Genomic DNA, 15,807 nt, shown 5'->3' on the forward strand with positions numbered 1-15,807 from the left:
GGAAACCCGTGCCACCAAACCAGGGGCTGGAGAGGTGGCTCAGCAGTTAAGAGCACTGGTTGCTCTCCCAGAGTATCTGGATTCAATTCCTAGCACTTACATGTAGCTTACAATTGTCTGTAACTCCAAGATATGACACCTGCACGCCAATGCACATAAAATAAAATTAAATAAATTATTAAACAAACCTAAGAAAAGAAACACACCCCTTTCGTCAGCACAGCTCCTGAGTACGTGTGTTGCCTCACGGGGTCTCTGCCCTTACGGAAAGCGGTGTGTGGCTCTGTGGTGGAACACTTACTGGAAACTCTGGGTGTCAACCCCAGTACTAGGGCGGCTGGCGGGCAGGAGTTTCAGGGCTTTCTCTCCTGGGAAAATGAGGGTTGGGGCTGGGGGCAGGCGGGGCAGGGACTGAAGCAAACAAGGAGACTGTGGAAATGTAAAGTCACCACTCTCTTTCTCCTCACTTCCTTCAATGGCCGATGTCTCAGCCCAGGCAGGAGAAAGAAGCCGCCAGAGGGAAGACTCCATACAGGGGCATTTGGGACTCTCCCAAAGAGGACACCCAGGAGCCCAGCCTGGGGGTGATGGCGTCTTGTGGGCAGCCAGCTCGCCAACCTCCCCACATTTACATCTCCTACCTCTCCCACAATCCAGATCCAGTCAGTCTCTGCTGAGAAACCCCCTGGCTGCCCATGTGCCACAAGCTCGGAACCCCACCCCTCCTCCACTGCAGCTCACTGTCTCAGGACATTACAAACCCATCGTGCAACCTGATTTTCAGGCCCAAATCCCTGACTTCATCCTAGCACCTCTTTCCCCAAGTTTCACCTCAGTATTCAAAACTCAATCATTTTTCATCACTTCTTTCCACAGCTCAGTCATCTTCATGTGGGACCCACGAAGCAGCCAAGTGAGGCTCACACAGGACTCTCCACAATACCTCACACCACACAGGACTCTGCACAACACCTCACACCACACAGGACTCTCCACAATACCTCACACCACACAGACTCTACACAATACCTCACACCACACAGACTCTACACAATACCTCACACCACACAGACTCTACACAATACCTCACACCATACAGACTCTACACAATACCTCACACCACACAGGACTCTGCACAATACCTCACACCACACAGGACTCTACACAATACCTCACACCACACAGACTCTACACAATACCTCACACCACACAGGACTCTGCAGAACACCTCAGACCACACAGGACTCTCCACAACACCTCAGACCACACAGGACTCTGCACAATACCTCAGACCACACAGGACTCTGCACAATACCTCACACCACACAGACTCTACACAACACCTCAGACCACACAGGACTCTGCACAACACCTCACACCACACAGACTCTACACAACACCTCACACCACACAGACTCTACACAACACCTCACACCACACAGCCTCTACACAATACCTCACATCCCATACAGGACAAAGGCTGAAGGTCCCGACTTGCTCAACATGCTGTCAGGTGACTGAACGTCAGTGTTTTAGTGCCACAGTTTTAAAACAAACAGTATCAAAGAAGTAAATAAACATGTAAAAGACTTTTTTGTTTTTGAGACAGGGTTTCTCTGTGCAGCCCTGTTGTCCTGGAACTCACTCTGTAGACCAGGGTGGCCTCGAACTCACAGAGATATGCCTGCCTCTACCTCTGCCTCCTGAGTGCTGGGATTAAAGGAAGTGCGTCACCAATGCCCGATGTAAAAGACTTTTTTTTTTTTGGTTTTTTTTTTTGAGACAGGGTTTCTCTGTGGCTTTGGAGGCTGTCCTGGAACTAGCTCTTGTAGACCAGGCTGGTCTCGAACTCACAGAGATCCTCCTGCCTCTGCCTCCCGAGTGCTGGGATTAAAGGCATGCGCCACCACCGCCCGGCTGTAAAAGACATTTTAAAAACAATAATGAAATACTGTCTCAACTCCCCAGATCACCTTTTGCAAGTGGACAGAAGTCAGCCATTTGACTGGATGGAACCTGTCCCTTTGACCCATTCCCTACTCTCCGTCAGACCTGGCATCAGCTGGTACCAAGGAGAGTGTGGTCAGTTTAGGTAAGAAGGACGAAGCAGACATAGGTTTGATGAGACCTATCGTGTGATGGGCAGGCATTATCTGTCTGTAAGTTACTGTCAGCCAGCCAGTAGAGAGAAGACTTTCAGAATGCTCTCCCTGTCCACCACAGCAGTTGGCCTGGCCGCTGTCAACAGCACACGGTATAGAGAGAGGAGTACACCTGTCTGGGGCAGCTGGCCTCAGAGAGGTGCTGACTGCAGGATAGGTGAGGCTGTTAACGCTTGCAGCTGGGTCAGGCCTGTTCAGCACTCTTTTCCACAGTACGAGTAATACATAAAATACGGCAGCACTAAAGAAAATGTAAAGTTCTCAGTTGATGACAACTCTAAGATTTTAAGTTGTACTATCATAATTTTTCTAAGCTATCGATAATAAATTCAACTTTGCAATAGGAAAAGCTGTTTCCCTTTCTATTCCCTCACAGGAAACACTACAATGATCTGGTATTATAGTGCACTATAATACCCAGTACTTGGGAGGCAGAGCTAAGGGGATCAGGAGGCTAACCTGGACTAAATATGGAGAGCCTTGTCAGGACGGAAGGAAGGAAAGAACAGAAGGAAAGAGAGAGAAAATACTACAAGGGGTGGGGGGTACAGCTTAGTGGCAGAGCATGCGCTATGGGCCCTGGCTGGGTTCCTTGCAAAACACACATGCCACTCAGGTGAGCAAGTGCGTGTGTGTACACACACTTGAGTACACACACTTGAGTACACACACATACAGGCACTTTTAGCATGTGAGTGACTGGGACTTCTGCAGGGCAGGAAGGACTCCAACAGGCTAAGGATAAATGGGCGAAGCACAAAGGAGGTAAGGGGGAGAATAGGGAGACAGCAAGGCAAGGGGGCGCCTCTGAGCAGGAGCAAAGGGAACTTGGGAGCAGATAGTGTAATCTGGGGACACTGGGCATCTATCTTGGGAGCTCCCTCGCTTTGCGGCCCTGACCTTTTAGCGCACAGCACCCAGACCCTCAGCTGGAAACGCAGAGTAGCCCATGATAAACTAGCATTGGCATGGGTGGAGCCTGTGGCTAAGGAGGATTCAAAGATGCCAGGTACTGTCTTTCCTCCCTCACTGGGCTGCCTTGCTTGGGTGTTTTCTCTGGTCAGTACCTGATTACTATAGATACTCATTTAGAGGATCTTTCCCTCTTTTCTCAGGATAGTTACCATGACCCGGCATGCCTTCTGCTTCCGCTCAGCCTCTCCCTCACTCGATGGCAGGCAGGCAGGCAGGCAGGCAGGCAGGCATATAATTCCCAAGCTGGAGCCCAGAGTCCTGAGCTCACTGACCAGATCTTACTGTCACAATTTTATTTCATTGCCTCTTTTTAAAGCTTTTTTGTTGTTGAGAAATTCCAGAAACACCAATCTCATTACGTTAAAACTTACAAAACCCTTAAGAACTGTGCCTTCAGTGCTGAAAACTTCAGATGAGCATCGTCGATTACCAAAAGTCACTTAAGTCTCTATTTCTTTAAAGGCCACAGAGCCTATGACTCCACTCACCAGCTTTTACACAGCAGTGCCCAAGTCCTAAAGTTTCTCAGAGTCACCAGGAAAAAACCGATGCATAGTGTAAGTTCCCACATACGCTGACATCCTGTCTCTGGAAAGACGCTCTTGTTGGAACAGAATCGAGGAGAGGAGGGAGAGGGCTGTCAGTTCGAGCTCATAGGGGAGCTGTTTTCTAGGAAGAGGGTTTGCTCTGAGCTACAAGCTCTATCAGTTGTCTGGGAAGGGCTGGAGTCTCTTTTACTGCACAATCACAGGGTAGTTTTGAAGTATTTGTTCTGCTGGTTGTTGCTATGTTGGGATGGCTTTGTGCATGCAATATACCACTGGGCTCCATACCCTGCACCATTGCAGCACTTTTTAATAAGACACCCCCTTAGAGTATTTTCAGATACACCTGAAAAAATGTTTTTTGATATAAGCCTTTCTGTGCAAAGCACTACTGTAAATCCTGCCTGACCATCAAGTCAGTACTGCACATCACGTTTTAAGGAGCAAAGTACGGAACAAGGCGTGCTCTGATGTTCTGGGGGAGCCACTGCATATTCATTCCACCAGTATTATAAGTTCGGCGCCGCGGAAGAGACTGAGGAACAGTTAGGGAGCGAGCGCAACGATGAAAAAGAAAAACAGAGGCGACACAGTTTTCAAACCTAGTCTGGTTCTCTTCAGCTCTGCGCTGGTTTCCATCCTTCCGGCAGTCTAACGAGTTCCTCCTGAACTCGGGTCTGTGCCAATCACTCCCTGGAGGCGCTCTCAGACTGTGAGCCTAGGCTGTCTGGACTCAGGATGCCCGGAGAAGGACAATCAGCTGCAACCCAGCCAGAGTTACACGCGCCTGGAGTTGCAACAGGGAACACCGACAACCTGGTTGCAGGATTGGTCCTTAAAAAGAAACAACTGCGGTGTTCTAGTCTGGGAGGGACACGTTGGCTTTCCAGGTGACTCAAACACCAAGGTCAAGTACCCAGCAGTTGGTCAATCCACCACCAAGTGAGGGGTGCGTCCCGAAGGCTGCGCCCTTCTTCTCTCCATGATAGTGACCCCATGCTCCCCATCTCCCGCTGCAGGGGGGTGAAGGGCCAGAGAAAGGTGCGCCCCAGAAACAACACAGGCCCTGTCCTTGCAACTTGCCCTGCTCCCGCCCACGCGCCCGCAGGACGCCCACGCTGTCCATTTCGGGCGTGCCTCGGGGCTGGACGCGGCGACCCTGCTCACCTGTCCCGCTCGCAGCGCCAACTGCACCGCCACTTCGAAGCACTCGTCCCAGGGGCCCACGCCCCACACCGCCTCCTCCTCCTCCTCGCTGCTCGGCTTCATCGCGGCTCCGCCGGGCCCCGCCACTTTCAGATCAGTTCCGCGTGCTGCGGCCGGACCCAGGATCCCACTCGTTGCGGCCGCCAGCACCGGAGGCTCCGCACGCTCTTCTCGCGTTCCCGCCAAGCCGGGCCTCCGCCCGCGCGCCGTGCAGCAGGAAGGCCGGCAGGGAGCTGCAGCCCAACTAGGCGCGCCTCGTGCCCCCCCGCCCCGCCCCTCCCCATTAGCTCCTCCCCATTGTCCCCGCCCCGAACCCCGCCTCCCATTACAAGGCCTTGCCCCGCCTCCCCATTCAAGGCCCCTCCTCTCACCATTACTAGTCCCGCCTTCCCACAACAGCTCCCGCCCCCCCGTTCTTCGTCCCACCCCGCTCTGTTCGCCCCGTCCCCACTTCGTTCCCCTCCAACCCCCGCGTGCTCGCCCCGCCTAGCCACGCGCCCCGCCAGGCCCACGTCTCAGACTGTCCAGGCCCGGCAGCTGCGGGAAGTGCAAGGTGAGCACTTCCAGCCCGAGGTGGCCGGTGATGGGCGGCCTCTGTAAACCCGCCTGCAACACCCTCCGGAACTCATTCCCCAGGGCACATAAAGCCCAGGTGTGCCCAGGTGTGAAGTGGGCGGGAGCTGCAAGCCAAACACCTGGACAGTCACTGGGGTTCGTAAAACTGTTTAAACTCAAAGCTTGTTAGGAGCCCTAGCTGCGACTCTGATTAGAATTTCTATAGCGAGGAGTGACCCTTTTAACCTTGGGCGCTGACAGCTAGGCCACTCCTGTTATGAAAATGCAAATGTTAGGAAGGCATTTCCGGAGTGTCCAAGAGTTTAAATAAAATTATGGAGTGCCACTTCTTAGAGTCTGGGAGTTCGTGTAAACACATCGTGGAGACTTTTCCTAAGTTAACCTAAAGATGGGAGTGAATCTTTTTAGCTAGCTAGGGTCTGCCTCACGGACCAAGGGTTGCCCGGGTCATCATGGGGCCGCTTTTTCATTTCAAGGTAGCGTGTAGGCTCTGGGCTGACAGCCGGGGAACCTTCATTGGACAGACCTAGACCCTCTGGTGACAGTTAGATGGCCTGATCTGTTGAGGGGAGGGGCTGGCAGTGGGACCCAGACTTATCCCGGGTGCAAGAACTGACTTTTTGGAGTCCATTCTCTATGGCAGGATACCTTGCTCAGCCTTGATGCAGGGGGGAGGGGCTTGGTCCTGCCTCAACTTGGTATCAGACTTTGTTGACTCCCCAAGGTTGGGAGGTGGGGGATGGGGGGCAGGAGAAGGGGAGGGAGAGGGAACTGGGGCTGATATGTAAATGGAAAAAAAAAAAAAGGTTTTTAAAAAAGCGCGTAGGGCTTCAGAGAAACGCCCGAAGCTGTTCTGAACGCTTCTTTTATAAACGAAGCATGAGGCAGGCAAAGGTGTTTCCAAACCGAGTTGGATCCTTGGAACCTACAAGGTGGAAGGAGAGAATCCACTTCCGAAAATTGTCCTCAGACCACATGCACGCGTGCGCACATACACAGGCGTGTACAGAAATAAGTACACGGAATTTTAAATTGGATGAATAACGAGGACATGACCACTACAAGACATGGTTGAGGAGAAGGTTTATTGTAGGGGGGGGCAGTCACAGACTTCTGGTAGAGTCCGCACTGAACACGGCCAGCATACTGACGGAGACCGCCGCTGGGGGTGGGGGATGGCAAGAGGAGATGGGGGCAAGCAGACCAAGAGCGATCCAGGAGCCAAGAGAACCAGAGAGGGCATGTAGTCAAAATGGCTGAGTTATATACGGAAGAGAAACTGGGGGGTGGGGATGAGGGCAGAAACCAGCTTTGGAAGGAGAGGTTCAGGGCAGGGGGCGGGGCGAGATGTGTTGAGAGGAGTCTCAGCTGCGAAGACATTTCCAGGGTTTCTTTTCTTCGTTTTTTTTTATAATAACTATTACTTTTTAAATTTTCTTTTTCTTTTTTACATTTTATTCCCAGTTCCCCCTCCCTCCCCTCCTCCCACTCTCCCCTCCTTCCCCATCCCACCTCCCAAGTGCTCCTCAGAGAAAGTAAGACCTCCCCTAGGACCCTAACTAAGTCTGTCCCATCACCTCATGGGGCAGGACCAAGGCGCCCCTCCCCCATGTCTGGGCTGGGCATGTGGAGAATGGGCTCCACAAAGTCAGTTTATGCAGTATAGTTAGGTCTTGGTCCCACTGCCAGTGGCTTGTATACTGCCTAAGCCACACCACAAGAAATTAAAAAGTGGCTTGTGTTGCATTACTGCTTTTCAAATTAGGCATGACTTTGGCCTGGTGGTGGCACACACCTTTAATCCCAGCACTCAGGAGGAGCCCGACCTGGTCCATATAGTAAGTTCCAGGACAACCAGAGCTACAGAGAGAAACCCCATCATGGGAAAACAAAAACAAAAAAAGAATTAACTTTGGCCCTTTTTAGCCACGCTTTCTGAACATATCTTCCCCCGCCTCCTGTGATCCAATCTGGAAGCTCAGATACAGCATGGTATAAACCTTTTATTACAGATCTGAACCCATCTGTGGAAAATGTTGATAACGTCCTCGTCTAACTGTCAAATTCCTGGCATTACAAATTAAGTAAATTAACAAATCTGTTACTCAATACTGAAGTCAGTCTTTTATAATGGATAGCATACCCCTTCCATGTGTAAACGGCAAGTCTCAGTGGGCATGTGAGATGGCTCTTCACCCAGCCTGAGTCCTGTCCCTATGTTACCACATTGAGCAGCTGGAAGGCATGCTAACCAGCAGCCATAGTGTGCTCTGACTCAAAAACTCCTTCTCAACTTCCCCTTCCTTCAATGTCCCTGGGTACCTCCTCCATGTGTGCCTTGATCTCCAGGAGGCCTCATGCAAAGTGCTTGGGCAAGAGCCCAAAAGCCAGAGGGTAGCAGTGTGTAAGGACTGTCCTTCTGTCCATCCTGGAACACAGCAAAGGCTCAGGAAGGAAAATGCCGGGCAAAGGTTTCTTCTACCTACTTCTCTTACAGGTTGCTTTGAAATTAGATATTATCCTGTAGGACCAAATAGGTCCAAGAAATTGGCCTGGACATTAGATCCACTTCTTGGTTGGTCTCAGCTGTTTTATTTATTTGGCTTTTTGAGACAGGGTTTCTCTGTATAGTCCCAGATGTCCTGGAACTCACCCTGTAGATCAGGCTGGTCTCGAACTCACAGAGATCTGTCTGCCTCTGCCTCCTGAGTGCAGAGATTAAGGACATGCACTAGCACAGCACAGCTGGACTTATGAATGCATCCCTAGAAATGGACTCCTGATAATGTCTGACCATTTGTAACTTTATGTGTAAAAAGCTCTTTGGGGCTGAATTGTTTGTTGATTGTCTCCATAGCACGAGAAATAAAAGACATAGAGACTGATATTGGGGTTCAAGTTTCTAGCTGAAGATCAGAAAAGCAAAGCAGTCAGCCACTAGCTCTTACTCTACCTCAGCTCAGACCAAAGGGGCGATCCTCAAGCTGCTCCCAACTTCACTGAGATTGACTCAGACTATTATGCTCTGTGCACGCCTTTAATCCCAGCACTCGGGAGGCAGAGGCAGGTGGATCTCTGTGAGTTCAAGACCAGCCTGGTCTACAAAAGCTAGTTCCAGGACAGCCTCCAAAGCCACAGAGAAACAATACAGAGAAACCCTGTCTCAAAAAAACAAAAACCAACAAACAAACAAAACAAAACAAACAAAAAACCCCAAACATTTAATCATAAACAGGAATGAGCCTAGTTTCTCTTTACTGCAAGATGGCCTTTAAGCCTAAAATGGAGGGAGGCAGGCTGGTTCTTCACCTTCATCTCAGATATGTTTTAATTTCCTGTGGTGCTGGGAACCAAAGCCAGGGTCTTATGTGAGCAAGGCAGATGTTTTCTCATTGCTGCTTTTTTTTTTTTTTTTTTTTGGTTTACAGCAAAATGAAGAGGAAGGTTCTTACAGCCTCTTTGTCAAATGGTTTTATTTTCTTTATCAGCATTATACTGTGTGGCACGGTTTTGTTTTGAGTTCTTCCTCCAACCAATGCCTGCCACACCCCTGCAGGGTAGGTATGATGGCTAATCTTGGTTGTCAACTTGACCACATCTGCAATCAACCCTAACCTAAGCAGCTGGGCATGCCTGTGAGGCACTTGCCGTCACTCTCGCTCTTAAGTTCATCTATCCTGCTGCTGAAGCATTCTTTTGCTGGTATTAGAGTTTACTTCTTTGGGATTTTTTTTTTAATGTTTTATTTATTTATTATGTATACAGTCTTCTGCCTGCGTGCCAGCAGAGGGCACCAGATCTCAAAGTGGTTCTCAGCCACCGTGTGGTTGCTGGGAATTGAACTCAGGACCTCTGGAAGAACAGTCAGTGCTCTTAATCACTGAACTATCTCTCCATTCCCTTCTTTGGGATTCTAACATATACTGAAGACCAGTTGAGACATTGATTCTGTGGACTGAACAACTGGTTTCTTGGACTTTCCTGTTGGTAGACAGTCATTATTGGATTAGCTGGACCACACCTATAAGCTACTCTAATAAATCCTTTTTTTTTTTTTTTTTTTTTTTTGGTTTTTACAAGACAGGGTTTCTCTGTACTGTTTTGGAGGTTGTCCGTCCAGCCCGGCCTCGAACTCACAGAGATCCGCCTGCCTCTGCCTCCCGAGTGCTGGGATTAAAGGCGTGCGCCACCACCGCCCGGCTTAATAAATCCTCTTTTAATATAATATATATTGTAGCAACTAAAGTGACTCCATTTTTTACTAAAGCAACTAACCATTCTAGAGGTCTGTGATCGGCCTGTCAGCAATTTGAGTCAGAACATTCTAGGAATTCCAGGAATGCAAAAGACCCAGGGTGCTTGTCCACAGGAATTGCATCTGCAAAAGTTCACATCCCCAGCAATGAATTGTGACTTTTGCCTTTAACACCCGCTTCTGCCCACACTTGGCTCTAGCCAGGGCCACAGTCCCAATCTGATCAAGGGCTGATTAAAATCTGGGTAGAGTCTGGCTGGATTTTCAGTGTTCTCGAACTCCACACAATTACATATAACAATTACATATGTGTGTGTATGTATATATATATGTATATGTGTGTATTATACATATATATATTATAAGGATATATTTTATATGTATATGTAATCATTTTGTGTGTGTGTTTATCAGTTCAGTTCCTCCAGAGAACTCTAACTAGTACAGTGAGAGAAGCCTCAGATTTCTGTCCACAGGGAAAAAACTGGAGTCCAGATGAAAATGAACAGGGATGGAAATGTTAGGGTTTATGTGGCGGGTACTTGGTCAGATCTAAGCTAAGGAATCCCTCATAAATTTATTGGGGGAGGGGGAGCGAGAGGCTATCTTGGAGCAGGGACAAGAGAAAGAGAGAGAGAGAGAGAGAGAGAGAGACAGACAGACAGACAGACAGAGCGAGCAAGAGAACTGTCTGTGATGGCAGTGTTGGGCCTAAGAAAGGCTCGGATGCGAGGCCCAGTGTAAGCTCCTGAGCCTGGCTAGAGTTTGGCGACCTGTCTCTAACCTGTAACCTCCACATGGGGGTGACTCAGCCAGACCTGATGCAAGATTGCCCCCTGCCTAGCTATCTGCCTGCTTGATGGAATACTATTGGCCCTTAACTCCTCACATCACCTTACCCTATCCTAAGATTCCCATCCCTACCTCAGTCTTATATAAGCTCCTGCCTGTTGGAATGAATCGAGATCCTGCTTCAACAGACTCCCGACTCAGTGTGTGTTTTTTCTCCCCAGTAACTAATGGGGGGAGAGTCTGAGTCCTCGACACTCACCATCCCGCTCAGACCCCGGGAAGAGGCCGGCTGGACCAGCCTTCCCCTGCTCTACCTGCAGGAAGGACCCTGCAGGCAGGGATCTCTTAAAGGGTACACACACACACACACACACACACACACACACACACACACACACAACACATGCAGCATTTGGTGGCTAATGATGACATCACTACTGGTGCTGAGTTGCTGAAGGCAGGCTCAGGGATCAGCTGGTTTCTAATAAATGTACTCACAAATTGTCTGGTGCATTTTAAAACTAGATTGTTCTTGGGCAATGCTTCTCTGAATTTTTTTACTGAGAGATTATGGCCCATTTGTATGCATGAAAGTTTTTTTTTCTTTACCAATAAATAAATAAATAATACTGTTTTGTGACTCCATTCAGTATGTTTTCCTACAGGCAAGAGGACAAAATGAGCCAGGCAGTGGTGGCACACACATTTAATCCCGGCACTCTGGAGGCAGAGACAGATGGATCTCTGTGAGTTCAAAGCCAGTCTGGTCTACAAAACAAGTTTCAGGACAGCCAGGCCTGTTACACAGAGAAACCCTGTCTTCAAAAACCAAAAGAAAAAAGAAAAAAAAAAAAGAAAAGAAAAAGTGGAGAAAATAATCTTCACTAACCCTGGAAATATTGTATGTTGGGTTGGGTACACTCAAAAGTGCTTCAAAGCAATTAGAATTTGGGAGGTAGATGTCCTGAACTGCACTGCATCTGGTCAGACATCTGAGCCCTTAACTTTAAGTTGATTGGACAGAGCAGCACCAAGGTGAGGGTGAGCATCCCTGGTGCTTTGAATAAGAGCAGCTCCCATAGGCTACTGTATTTGAATGCTCAGTCACCAGGGAGTGTCACTGCTTGAGAAGGATTAAGAGGAGGGGGTGGGCTTTGTCCTGTCAGTGAGAGGCAACAGTACAAGAATGAAGAATCCTGTGTTCAAAGGCAGTGGGCAGGAGCTTCTCTCTCTGGGGGAATACAGCTCAGAGGTAGAGCAGACATGTGTCAAGGGCTGCTCTCCTCCAAGTTCTTCCCTCTCTTCCTTCCCTTCACTCACACCCTTCCCTTACCCAGTAAAAACTTCCCACATGGTGTGTTTGTCCCTCACCCACCATGGGATCCACCAAGGTTTCCCTCGTGCTGTATAATAACAGAAACTCACGGTGAACATCCCCTAGTGAAGGACTTACCTGTGCACAGTTAGTAGAACCTAGCACATCGAGGCTTCTTACAGACAGACCAGCTTCGCAATCCGAGTTTGCCCTTTTGCTTTTGCAGTGCTGGAGTTCCCTTCCAGGCTAAGTTAGTACTCATCCTCTGAGCTGCATCCTCAGCCTTGCATTTCAAGTAAAGAAATGTAATCAAGGATGGTATGGTGGTGTGTACCTTTAATCCTAATAGCCAGAAGGCAGGGGCAAGAGGCAAGTGGATTTCTGTGAGTTCAAGTCTGAGTTAAATGAATAAAAAAAGGCAAGTAAAATACTTAAAAATTTTTTTTAAAACAGAGTTTCACAATGTAACAACCCTGTCTGTCCCTCTGTAGATCAAGCTAACTTCAAACTCACAGAGATCCACTTGCCTCTGCCTCCCAAATGCTGGGATTAAAGGTATGCGCCACCATTGCCCAGCTAACTTTTTAAAACAGGTTTTTATTTCTGTTCTGTCCCGATGTGTATGTGATGTACCACATGCATGCAGTGCCCAAGGGTGCTGCAAGAGGGCAGCAGAGCTCCTGGAACTGGAGTTACAGGCGCTTGTGAGCTGCCATGTGAACCCTGGGAACTGAACCTGGATCCTCTGGAAGAGCAGCCAGTGCTCTTAACTGCTGAGCCATCTCTCCAGCCCATCAAGTGAGAAAATTTTAAGAAAAGGTAGTAGAAGATACATTTGTTCATGCACTTGTTGTTTAAAGTACTGTTTTCTTTTTCTTTTTTTTTTTTTTTGGCTTTCTTTCTTTCTTTTTTTTAAGTTAGAAAGAAGCTTGTTTCACATGTCAATCCCAGCTCCCTCTCCCTCCCCTCCTCCCCCACCTAAAGTACTGTTTTCAATCAAGCTGCCAACTGAATGGTTTTGGATCAAATTATGTGCCACTCAGAATGTAGACAAAGGGACATGCAAAGCAGAACACTTATTAAAGACTAAATAAATCAATAACCTTGACCTCCAGCGAGAGTCTTCTTTCTTGCTACTTCCCTCCCCCACCACCTGCACCTCCAGAAGATGGGGGTGGAGGGGTGGGGAGGCTGCTGGCTGTGAGTCTGTCATAAACAAGAGCAGCGTGACCAGCATGCACCACTGCACGCAGGAACAGAACAGCTCCACACGGGACTGGGAACTGGCCAGCCATCAGTTACTGCATAAACTCCATGAGGAAAGACACTAATACAAAGCAGCAACAGCTAAGAGGCTCCAAAACACCTGTCTGCAAAGAGCTGAGGTAATATACAGAGTAATACCAACCCCAGAAGAAAACACCTGTCTGCAGAGAGCTGAGATAATATAAGGAGTAATACCAACCCCAGAAGATATTCTATCTGTTTCAGTAGGAAACCCCTGAGCTTAAGTAACTTGTTGGGTAATTTGTTGCCATGTGACACTTGTGAACAAAGAGGGTTTAAATCCAAACCAGCAAATTCTTGAGTCCTCATCAAAGTTAAAAGGTGTGTGCAGGGCCGGGGAATGTAACTCAGGTGGCAGTGTTGACCTAGCATGCACAAAACCCAGGCTTCAGCCCCCAGCACCACATAAACCAGGTGAGGTGAACTCAGAACTTGAGGTGACCTGTTTGTTACTTAAGCCCTCCTCCCCACAGGCTGACTCTTTGTAAAGGCAGCCTAAGTGAATCAATGCAGCCATTGACACGTCCCTGTCTTCTGTCCTTTGCTGTCTTCCCAATGACCTGCAAGTCATTCTAAAGTCACCAGCTACCATGAAACAACCTGCCTCATGGAGCAGGAGGTAAGGTCACGGGTGCCTGTCACCTCGGTGACTTCATGACACACTCACTGAATTACTGCCTGCACAGAGCCAGAGGTGACATTTACTAGTTCAGGCTACTCAACAAGGCATAGCACTAAGAGACAGAGTTGGCACAATACAAGTTGGGCAACAAAATTCTAAACCACTGTGAGACAAGGTAACATCCAAAGGGCTGAATTTATAATGTAGATCCCCCACAGCACTGCCCGTGTAACCAATTCTGTAACCCAGAGCCTTGAGTCTGGGTGTGTTTGGTGCATTTAAAAACAAGGGCTGGCCTGGGGATGTCACTCAACAGTAGATCTGCTTAGCATAGGTGAGGACCTGGGTTCATTGTCCAGAACCACCAATAACAAAAGGTCAATGGTCCGACTTACATTTTCCCTTACAGTTCCCTAAAAGGGACTCCAGCTGGATGCCAATAGGTGTCAACCTTGTGCTAAGCAGCAGGACACTTATGAAATGGAAGGGTAGGTGCAGAGGGCACAGGACAACTTTACAGACTTTTGCTCCACGCTATGTGGGCTTGAGGATTATACTCAGGTGGCATATATGTGTTCCAAACAACTCCATTCACTGAGACATCTTCCTGGCTCCAGATATTTAAATTTTCATGTTTCTTTTGTTTCCTGTTACTAGAGTTATAAGACTCATTGATGAATCCAGGGCCATGAAAGTTTTGTGTTTTACCTTCTTCTGACAGTTATATGGGTCTTTGATTTGAGTTAATTATCCATATAGTTAAGTAAGGGATTTATACAGTTACATAAGGGGTTGAATCTGATAAAAAATGCATTTTATGCATTATGAAATTGCCAAAGGATTAATAAATATACTATAATCATTTTTTACTGCATTATTCATTTAGTGTGTTTGTAGGAGGGGTAGGTTAGAGAATAAATGTTGTGTGTCTAGTTTTACCATAACTTAGGGCCTGGAGGTTGATCTCTGGTCATCAGACTTTGTGACAAACCTGCTGAGACATCTTTGTGCCTGCTAAGATCTGGAGACCTGCTTGCCTTGTGGACCCCGGGGGAGAAAGGAGAGAGAGGGTAGCCAAGACCTCAGAGCTTCAGTTTGGGGACTTCCAAGAACAGTTTAAAATAGCCTGGTTAAAAAAAAAAAAAAAGAGCCTGGCAGAAACGTGAAGTTTGGAGAGTGATGAGCGCTTGTTCAAGTTCATGCGTGAGAACTGACAGAACAGGTCCCCATACCGCTGGCCGGGTCCAAGTAGACATCAGTCATTACAAATAGGGCAAAGGTCTCACGGAGTGCTGCGCTTTGCAGCTCCGCTCCAGGCTCTGCAGGGGCTTTCCTAGAGACCTCAGTGGCTGGGTTTACATCAGGTGATTTGCCCCTGCGTCATCCTCTGGCCTGTCTCCAAGCAATAACCCCAAGGGCGCTCTTTCTCCCAACTTCCTGGTTATCTGGTGGTGGCCGGGAGCTGGGAGGCAAACTTAACTCCTGTCTGAAGTTGGCCATTAGGTAACTTATTCACAGACACCATCAATGGCCAGCCCCGGCCTATGCTACCTTGGGGAGTATGAGAGAACCCCGGGGTTCTGTGCCAAACGCTTAGTGGTAGAACTAGTTCTACACTCACAGGGGGCTTCTGTGGAGTCGACTGATAAGCTTTCTAAGCCTCGGGAGGTGGGAGAGGGAGTGATGACACAATCTGGGACATGCACCAGAGAGGCCAGCCCCGACGTTTAGTGGACTGGTCCCTGTGTGCTAGCTGAGTCAGACAGCTGAGCAGACCCAAAAAGGCCAGGTGTTAACTCAAGGCTGTGTTCACGCATCCAATGCCTGTCTCCCATAAGGTATTACTGGCACTCGGTTCCTGCTGCGGCCGCTTCCTTCTCTGGTTGCCCAGGTATCCCTTCTCCCCTCTGTAACACCAGACATCCTTCGTTTGAGCTTCATATAAACAAGCTGCTCTGGCAGTTAGCAATCAATCAAGTAGCTGCTACACGCACACTTTTTTCTCCGCCAGCACTAGTCCATTTCCCGTCCTCAGCGCCACCAAGTGTCTACGGTAGGGAACTGCAGTTCTA

At 48.6% G+C, this 15,807-nt stretch overlaps 1 protein-coding gene across 7 annotated transcripts in view; it reads right to left on the reverse strand.

The window, feature by feature from the left end:
- Impa2 (inositol monophosphatase 2) overlaps positions 1 to 5,148 on the reverse strand; it is a 28,289-nt gene extending 23,141 nt beyond the window's left edge. For 4 of the 7 annotated variants that reach the window (XR_005875692.1, XM_040741674.1, XM_013116721.3 and 1 more), the window contains exon 1: positions 4,850 to 5,148. Coding sequence is in view for 6 of the 7 variants with exons in the window: in XM_040741674.1 (XP_040597608.1) it covers positions 4,850 to 4,951 (102 nt within the window). In the remaining variant the exon portion in view is untranslated. The remainder of the gene's footprint in view (positions 1 to 4,849) is intronic. The other 3 variants (XM_040741675.1, XM_013116722.3, XM_005074645.4) reach the window with 2 other exon arrangements.
- Between the last annotated feature and the right edge of the window lie 10,659 nt (positions 5,149 to 15,807).

Source organism: Mesocricetus auratus, unplaced genomic scaffold (genome assembly GCF_017639785.1).
Source record: "Mesocricetus auratus isolate SY011 unplaced genomic scaffold, BCM_Maur_2.0 Super-Scaffold_6730, whole genome shotgun sequence".
In the NCBI taxonomy this organism is placed as follows: domain Eukaryota; kingdom Metazoa; phylum Chordata; class Mammalia; order Rodentia; family Cricetidae; genus Mesocricetus; species Mesocricetus auratus.